The 10,367-nt window shown below is 35.5% G+C and overlaps 1 protein-coding gene across 1 annotated transcript in view; it reads left to right on the forward strand.

Moving 5' to 3' along the window:
- The first annotated feature begins 197 nt into the window (after window positions 1-197).
- LOC106871884 (macrophage mannose receptor 1) overlaps window positions 198-10,367 on the forward strand; it is an 11,055-nt gene continuing 885 nt past the window's right edge. The window contains exons 1-2 of the mRNA XM_014918638.2: window positions 198-606; window positions 3,659-3,838. Coding sequence (XP_014774124.2) covers window positions 255-606; window positions 3,659-3,838 — 532 coding nt within the window. The 5' untranslated portion in view covers window positions 198-254. The remainder of the gene's footprint in view (window positions 607-3,658; window positions 3,839-10,367) is intronic.

Genomic DNA, 10,367 nt, shown 5'->3' on the forward strand with positions numbered 1-10,367 from the left:
ATATATATATACTCACAATTAAAAAATATTGTGCATCACAGAGAAGAAACTCCTGATAAGAGTGTCACTCTATTCGATATGTTTACAGAAACATTTTCTCTTGAATGAAAAGGGAAGAAAAAAAAAAGAAAAACAGGATAAAATTTCACTGGGCACTAAATGTAACAAGAGAACTTTTATGTATGTTAAGTGATAATTGTTTCTTCACTTGTAAACGTCTAAAGTGCTATTTGTCAATATATAATCAAACAAATATGTACTGTTTCGCAATTAGTCACGTCACTCGAAAAACACCTCTTCTCAATATTTTCTCAATACTATTATTCCAAATGTGCTTGGGCAGTAATGTAAATTTTAGAGAATATTATGGCACTCGTGTTCCACCTCCTGTAACTGCCATTCCAGAAGCAGACAAATTAACTCAGATGTCAAACATCAGATCAGAAACTGAGTGTTTTTCTCTTTGTATGACATATTCTAAATGTGGTATGATCGTTTACAGCGTTTCCGATGAAGTATGCATCGTGCGTAAAATCAAGCAATTACCTGGTGCCACATCATTTATCGACATTCCGGCAAATAGTATTTACACAGTGCTTCAAGCTCGTGAGTATTTTTCTTTTCCTAGTGCATGCGTTGTGTTTTATTATTATTATTATTATTATTTTATGTTTGACTTTTGCTTTGCATTTGTACAAGTTGGATCCAAGTCTCACCCAGAGACCTCAAGAGGCAACAAGTTAGGAGTTCATGTATTATTATTATTATTATTATTATTATTATTATTATTATTATTATTATTATTATTATTATTATTTTTCTTTTTATCCATCCGGTTTCCGATGTCTGGTTAGGTGATCGCACTGAATCATTACATCCCAGAGGTTTTTAGAATCTTCATTCTCGGTGATTTCTTCTGGGGTTTGCTCATACCATGTCTTTGCTCTTTGTAGGCCGTGGTTTAAACAGAGCTCCCAATGGATCGTTCCCGACACATTGTCATGTCGTCTTTTGTATTCACGTTGTGCCAATTTCGGGCATTCGCCAACGATGTGCCATATCATTTCTTCATTCTCACAGTACATTCTTCAGTTGCTGCTGTCGGTTGTGTAGTCGATTCAGCACTCCACATAGTTCTTAACGCTTTTTCTTGTGCAGCGCTTATAAGTGCTTCTGTCTCTGTCTTCAGGTCACTCCTTCTCATCCCTAGCCAACAGTCCTCTGTATTTGTCTCGGCATTCGTACCTCTTGCAAACTAACCCTACGTTTTCTTTTCCTTCCATGTTGTTTCTTTTCCTTCCATGTTGTTTCTTTTCCTTCCATGTTGTTTCTTTTCCTTCCATGTTGTTTCTTTTCCTGTTCTTTTCCACTTAAAGTTTTTCTTTCTTCATACAATTCTCAGTTTTAATGACGCCAGACTTCACATGTTTCGACAATAGTCCCACGGTATCTTTTACATATCACCCTAAACTGTTTTTCTCTGTTTCGATACAATCCTGGCAACTGATCAAACCTCTCCCACACTTTCTTCTGGACAAGTAGAGCATATCGGGGTCACTTTTAGGGTGGAAGGCTCCGTGCACTGTTAATATTTTCTTGTCTTCATATCCATGTTCATCAGTTCTTTCTTTTGTCAGTTTATGATTCCAGCTCCATGTACTCAATTGAACATATTACTATTCCTCTGTATCACCCAAGATCTAATGGACAAGCGGAAAGGTTCGTAGATACATTTAAAAGAGCATTAAAGAAATCAAGAAACGTGTTAGTCGATGACGCAGCCTTGACGCAATTCTTTAGGGTTTATAGGATAACACCAAACCCAAACGCTTTTCAGGCAAGTTGCCTGCGGAATTAATGTTTGTTCAGAAAATAGAGTCAGTTTTCCACAAGCTGCTACCAGTAAGAAAAACAAATAGGGAAATCACTAAAATACGACAAAGTCATTTAATATCAGTGCCTAAGTATTTTTCAAAGTATATAAGAATGGAAGACAAGGTTGAGAAGACGGAGAAGTAACAAAAGGAATAGGCAAAATGACATATATGATAAGAGGCGAAAAATGAGAATACAAAAGGCATTTAAACCAGCTAAGAAAATAGATATACGCAAAAAAGCGTGGAAGTGTGTGTTTGCGCGAAGGTTTATATTCCAGGTCTTGACATGAGAGCGTTGAAAATCTGTGTCGTTCGTTGGTCTCGGTGTAACTTCTAATAAATATATAGAAAGTGGTTCACCTTGGTCCCTTTGAATATGCATCAATTATTGCTACTTTTAATAAGTTTGAATTCACTCGGAATCCAAATCATAGGAACGAATCACTTTGAAATATTTTCATTTTTATACAAACGGTACTGGTCATAGGGAACCGTGCTCGTGAGTTAACACCACACTTGTTCTCTATTTTCTATCAGTTCTAAGATTGATGATTATTTTTCATACCCGTTCATACAATTATCCATGGATTCGGCACACTGTAATATTTTCTTTTAATAATCTGCCTACACACTATACCAGTTCAGTTGCCGCCAGCAGTCTTTCACTATTGTTTTCTTTTACAAGTAGAACCCTATGAGCTTTTTCTGTGAGTCCTTTAGTCTTCAGATAGGAGATTAATGTGGCCGAGATGTTAATACATCTTCGTGCTCTGAGTCAGTATCAGGGTATTATAAAACTTCGAATGGTGTCCTGAAGCATGCTAGAAATAGGCAAACGTCTTGTTAATAATTTTCCGATGAAGATGATTGGTGAGAAGTTGAAGTCCATAAATGATCATCACTTTACGGGAAGTTTCTCAATCAGCAATAGTTAGAAATTATACTAGAAATTAGAACAACATTATGGTGTATAACGAAATTTCAAGACATTAATTCATAAGTATGTCTTGTAAGAAATAAGGTCTGCAATAAATATGATTATGTAGAATTTACTGATTAACGAAAAAACACAAGATGATAAAAAAAGGGAATCTTTTATAACAAAATTAGATATGTATGAAATAAGAGCAACGGTCGAGATTCTCTTAAGTAAGAAAGTTTGCTTCTTCGAGCTTTCATGATGTTGTTGCTTGTTCCTTCTCTAGCCATGCCTGGCTCATAAGGGCCGGTGTCCCGGTTTCATTGATGTATAGGTTCCCCACCTGGACAGGACGCCGGTCTGTCGTAGGTGAGCTGCTACATGCATGAGGAATGAGTGAGAGAAAGTTGTGGTGAAAGAGGCAGCAGAAGTTCGCTATTACCCTCTGCCGGAGCCGCGTATGAGGTGAGAAGTATGAAAATAGGTGGGTTTAACACTAGCTCATTAGTTTACATGTATAACATTGATGACTGGATTATCGTCTGACCACCTTGTCTTGTTGAATTTTGATGAAAAAGAAATTGTCACAGCTAGTAAACTATGTACATGGGAGTTGGAGAGATTGCTCTTGAAAAGAAGATTCTAGAATGAGATTTATTGTGTGTGCAAAACCAAAACTGGAAGAGAAGCGTGTGTGGGAATTCTAATTGCCAGTGTGCAGTTACAAATAATTTTCAGTTGAGGTGAAATGGCTAAGAGAAAATAAATCAGTCAATAGCTAATAGTGACCTGAAATTAACATAAATTATTACTTTTCCAAATGATCTTACACATGAGATATATTTTTCTTGTCTTCCTATAGCTGAATGTCCTACCTCAGCCGGCTACATTTATCGACCAGAATTTAGATTATGCTTTCAAATAGGTTCTAAGGAAATTTCATGGAATGACGCCGCAGACAATTGCAATAACGATCGGGGACGACTTATCCACCTGAAAAATTTGGAAGTGAACAACTATATCAGAACACTAATAGCATCGAGTGAGTAATATACATTTTACACACAAACTCACACCCATAAACACAAACACACATATGCACTTCTCCCCCCTCTCTCTCTCTCTCTCTCTCTTTCTCTCTCTCCCTCTCTCTCTCTCTCCCTCTCTCTCTCTCTCTCTCTCTCTGACACACATTCACTTAAAGCTGTATCTAATATCATAAGCGATAACTATTTAATGATATTCATACGTTAAATTTTGACATTGTTATAATTTTCCTTTGATATTATTGTCTGCTATCTGAAGAATGTTTTTTTTTTTGCGCTGATAAAATACAGAAGTTATAGAGAATATAGCAAGTATAATAATTGAAATTAATACATATATATTTAAAGAATTTATGTCATTATTTATTATCAATACATTTCAAAAGAAAATGTCTTTGCCTTTAAAAAGTATTCAAGTAAGCATTTATTTTAGATTTTGTTCTATGCCTTGCACCTAATATTTCGGGAATACACTTAATATCGTGCTGCAGATAAAGCATTGTTCTATAAAATAAGTACCAATTGAAGACTGTGGTTGATATAATCAACTTAGCGCCTCTCCCCGAATTTGCTGGCCTTACGCCAAAATTTGAAATTAATATAAAAAACGACAGCAAAGCTACGAGTTGGCAAGATCATTAGCAAGCCGGGTAAAATGCTTAGCGGCATTACGTTCTAAGTTCGAATTCTGACGAGGTCGACTTCACCTTTCATCTATTCGGAATCGATAAAATAAGTACCAGTTGAGCACTGGCGTCGATGTAATCAACTTATTCCCTTTCCCGAAATTGCTGGCATTGTGTCAAAATTTGAAACCAGTATTAAAAACGACAGCTGTGGTAGTTCGAATTAGACACATTACTGACAATGTGAATATATTACGAAGTAGAAGCGCTAAGCAGTAATGTGTATAAATGCAATGGTATTACCAGTTCAAATATATTTATGGAATGTTTGGACTCGTAAATAAGTCATTCACTGTGTTTTATCACAGAAAATTTCTCGCTGTAGACAATGATGTAAATACACCTAGATCAGTTTGCAGCGCCCTCATTCCAGACTTTGTGATGCCGCATTTCAGAATAGTTGTCTTCTCTTCGGTCACAGGTAATAACATTGCATTTATGCATATCACTTCTTAGCGCTCCTACTTCGTAATTTACTTACGGTAAGCAGCCGCATAGCATTATCAGCCATCATACAGTGACTGAAATAGCAGAGGAGAACCACTTTCTTTCATCGGTTCGCAGTGCCCTCAGTGGCCGAAGAGGAGACAACTACTCCGAAATGCTGCATCTGATAGCCAGGAAAGGGGGCGCTGCAAACTGATCTAGGTCATCAGCGAAAAATTTTCTCCATGACAAAACACGTTTAACATAGTGAATTGCTTGCCACAAGCAATTTAAACTAGTAATAACACTGAATCTGAATATTTATTCTTAAACTTCGATTTTGCTTTTAATCGACACAACATCAATATTCTTAGTAGAATGGTAGTGTATATTAAATTTACTAACATACCTATGGCAGTCATTTTATCAAACTACAGTAATATGAAAGATGAAGTCAATCCTGTTCAGTGTTAAATTCATATGTAAAAAGACGAAATGAAAAAAATATCTACTATATTGGTTTGCTCAACACCGTTCATTAACAAATGATTAACACTACATTTCATTTTAGATATGAAGAATATGAAAATCTAGAACATGTTAATATATTCCTTTGTCGACGAGTTTGTTTATCTGTCATTATCGAGAAAGAGGCTATATGTAGTTTGCTGGCGTAAACAACAAAAAGTCACACTAAAACAGTATATACAATATCAGTAAGTACGGTACTACATACTTCATTGATGAACCGTAATTATTTCCAGTACAAACACAAGCTCTGAAATTGTGTATGTAGTGGAGTGTAGCTGATTAGATCAACTACACTCCATCTGTTGATTGAATGATACTTCAATCAACAGATGTACCATTGTTGATTGAACAATGGTACATCTGTTCAATCAACTGCACTTGAATGGTACTTCATTTTATTTCCCCGAACGGAATAAGAGGTAAAACTGACCTGGTTGTGATATAAATTCAGAATGTTAGGTGCCGGGGAAATTACCGCAAGACATATCCGACGCGCCGACCATTCTGTCCGTCACACAGCTTTGCTAAAAGCAAGGGCGTGTAATGAACTTAAGCCTAAACACAAACTTTCCTAATAAGAAGATATGTCATAGCTCTCAATATTTTATGAAACTGTTGGGATGACTGAGACTTCACCTCGTCTATTGTGGCTTATGTATTGATTGAATAAACCGTAAGGGGCTAAGCTTAAAGTCATATTCGACCCAATAAATAAAAGCGTTGAGTCTTTCCATCGCTAATTATTTGTTGTTGCTTATAACTCTTCCCATACAACCAAATGTGATGTATCTGGACACATCGTCAGTGGTCTTTCCTGTGATCATTAGATGTTTCTAGTCTTTCAACATCAAACACTCTCACCCAGCTGATTCAGCCAGCCAGTGTTGGCCAATCCCCAACTTGTGCCTAGTCAACACCATCCTTGCGAGCACTTCCTCTTCCAGGGCTCAAAAGTCTCGATCCAGAACCACCTAAAGCAACTTCTGCTGCCTTCAATCCTAACATAAATACTTATTTATTCTGTATTTGGAAATAGCGTGAACATTTCGACTTTCCTGGATTCAGATCTGGCTTTAAAAAATAAAAGCACCTCCTCCTCCTCCTCCTCCTACTACTACTACTACTACTACTACTACTACTACTACTACTACTACTACTACACATAAATCATTCAACCACGGTAGTGGCTGAATATATTCTTAAGTCCACCATTTCGTTAATCGCAGCAGCTTCCAAGCTTCACCGCGAATTCAGTTCTCAACTAAATTGCAAACTGTTAACAGATTTAAAGAGGACACCTTCTCAGCCACACTTTGGCATAAATAGTTTGAGATTTGGTTCAATAGAAAAAAAGTTACATCAAAATATCTGCGACCTCAAGGGAGGAGGGGGGCAGTAAGGCACCTGTTCACCTTCAATTAACATAAACTTTTCAATTTTAAAATAAAAGTATACTTTTCTTAGGCTTAAATGATAGAAAAATGCATGAGGAATTCAGAGTCATTAGTCACATTGAACAAAAATGAGTAGAAGAAAAGTTATGGGGTGAAATGCCACGAAAAATCGTGTCAGTAAGTAAGAGAGTAAGGAAGTAACGCTTAGCAATGAGAATAAAGAATATATTACTAAAATGAATGTTTCCGTTCCAAGCAGCGAGCTAGCAGAAATGTTAACGTGCTGGGTGAAATGCTTAACGGTATGTCACCTGTGTATGTCACCACCGAGGTCGACTTAGCTTTTTATTCATTTCGGATCTATTCAATTTGACGTACAGATTATATGATTAATTTTTTTTTAACTAAACACTTTGAAACTTCCGATACTGGAACGATGTGTCACATACAACAAGGTTTTTTCTTAACGTTTTTGACAAAATTTTGTATTTTAGAAATTATTTCGTTACAAGTTACAGAGTAACAATGGACAAATTTGTGTTTGATAAGTGCCAATACACGAAACTCTCGGCTTTTGACTTACTCTCTAACTTCTGCCGATGATATATATGCATATTATACATATATATGTAAAAATATCTCATCACGCAATCAAACCAATGAAAGAGCCTTTACTTGGTCGCTCGACACGCTAAAAATAGCAGCCAATTTATCCCCCTACCAAGTATTTTATAAGGTAAAATCCTAAATTATTAATTGACACATTAATTATCTTATAACAGTAATGCCTGGAAAAATCATGCATTACATGGAAAAATGCGCGCAGGAAAAGTAGTATTCTTAAACCTGGAAAAGTACAGGACAAGTTATTACACATGTAAAAATATAGGACAAACTATTACTTCAAGTAAAGTAAAGAATAGGAAACATTTTACTTAAAATATTGCAACTAAAGTTAAAATTGAATATTAAAAATTATTTAATTAGTTTTCAACTAACACTTTACTTATTTAAGAAAAAGTGACTAATTAGACAAACTTACAAATTAGCTGAACAGTTTTGTGCAATAAATTTAAAAGATGAGAACTGTAAAGAGTGATAAATTAGAAGAACTGGCATTCTTTGCTGCAATATTTTAAGGAAAAAATTTCTTATTCTTTACTTGAAGTAATAGTTTGTCCTATACTTTTACAGGTGTAATAACTTGTCCTGTACTTTTCCAGGTTTATAATCGTAAGAATATTACTTTTCAAGCTCGCATTTTTCCATGTAATAATACATTTCTAAAGCTGTACATTGCATTAAGCTTTAAAAACAATCATATCGTAAATATTTGATTGTCTTATTATTTATAATTCTACATTGAAATACATTGCTGATTATTCTCTTTGGAGTGAACATTTTACAACTAGGTACAACTTTTTTAAAGCGTTATGGTAACTGTGCATTATTGTAAAATTTAAGGAATGTAACTGATATAGAATATTTGCTGTACCTAAGCAAATTTAGAAAAGCAAAAGCATTATTTTCTTTTATAAAGAAGATCTATTTTGTTCTCCGTCGTTTAATATAATCATTTCATTTACTGACAATGGGAAAATCGTACTCAGTAAAAGTTATTAGACGATTATATTTTTTTCCATGCATATCTTGTATAAATATTGTCCCCCGCCTACTTCGATAGCCCAATAGTTTCCGAGTCTCTAGATATACTGATTTCTGTTATTTGCTCAAAGCAAAATCTATTAAATCGACACTTGTAGAATACTAGTAGTTATTTTATCGACACTAGAAGGATGAAAAAGCAAATTTTGAATTCGATTCACGCCACATCGTTAAATTAGAATGCAAAAAATCTGTGGTTAAATACTGTAAGGTTTTACCCCCAATTCAGTCGTTTCTCTCCCCCACCACATCAATTCTGCTTAGTCCCATATTTCCAATTCATTAATTATGATAAGATAAAAAAATTTTGTCCAGTATGGCTGCACTTCATTAACTGAAACCAGTATATGTAAAAGGGTATATCTTTAGTTTCCTTTTGTTTCAGGTAGGTTGTTTTGGGACGTTTTTATTACCATGGAAACCATAGAAATGAGTTTTGAATCTCTGAAATTAGAAACATTGTGGGCATAGTTTTACCGAATAATAGCTAAAACTCTGTCGATTTTATTTTCAAACGTTGCCAGTCCATACACCCCACACACGCATATATATATATATGTATGTGTGTGTGTGTGTGTGTGTGTGTGTTTGTGCGTGTGCGTGTGTGTGTATGTGTGTGTGTGTGTGTGTGTGTGTGTGTGTGTGTGTGTGTGTGTGTGTGTGTGTGTGTGTGTGTGTAGCCTATGCAGTAGATATATAAACAGAGTAAATTTACTATATATTGATCAGCCTTAATTGACATTTGAACCTCACTGGATTCTCATCAGCGGTGTCTACATCATTATGACCAACCAGTACATCCACCCGCATTTATATATTACGGCCGGTTAGATAGTTACTATTGGTTTCACCTATGGGACTGTGTGGAATACTTATCTACTAATCTAAAGAAGATCCTTTCTACGCAGTTTTTTACGTTAAGCGAGAAGGGTCGGGCAAAATGAAATGCCTTACGGCATGTATTGTAACTTTTATATCCCTATCACTAACCTCAGTAAATTCCATGATGAGCATAAGCATCCTTACTAAAAAACCTATATTGAATAAGGTGAAGCTTGCCCTGCCTCTATAGTTGTTTGCTTTAAACCATGAAATTACTGCATTGGTATTCCGCCATAAGAGGAGTCTGTATGCACTCCTTATGTCATTGTTAATCTTTCTCAAAATATGTTTGTTCACCAGCTCGATTTCCAATTTAATCAGGCGGTACTTCAGGTTGGATGCAGAATTCGGCTTGATCTACGATGGTAATAGAAAGTATTTCTAGGTTACTTAATGAATAACAAGGAAGCAGGAATTTCATTAGCGTATACCTATTCTCGCATGTCTATGGTGACAAATAGATTAATAGACATATGTAAAATGTAGTCCAAATTAAAAGTATTAATTTTCTCAAGTAACTGTTATTGTCTTCTTGTGATGAAATAGCTTCGACCCCACGTTTTGCCGCACAATCACAAATTGATCATGTGCGCAAACCCAATTTCAGTCCAATCAACGGCTGTTGTTCAAGTGATAGTCTGGCGGCATAACTAGAAATTTCCGTGAACAAAGCCTACAAATATAGCTGATTTGAACGCGAAAACCTTAGAGTGATTCCAGTCCTCGGTGGAGTTCACTTCCACCTCAACCTTTTTACATCTACACATTCAAACTGGCGTGATAGTTAAATAAAACACAGTACAACAAGAATATGTAGTGATGTGTAAAAATTTGAATTTCTGACGAAGAGTGTTTGTGCCTTTAATATACGTGGTTTCGTCTGAATATTCCTCTTCTTATAGTACCTGAACACTTTTTGTGTTAATGTACCAATATATATA

This window comes from Octopus bimaculoides, chromosome 1 (genome assembly GCF_001194135.2).
Source record: "Octopus bimaculoides isolate UCB-OBI-ISO-001 chromosome 1, ASM119413v2, whole genome shotgun sequence".
Lineage (NCBI taxonomy): Eukaryota > Metazoa > Mollusca > Cephalopoda > Octopoda > Octopodidae > Octopus > Octopus bimaculoides.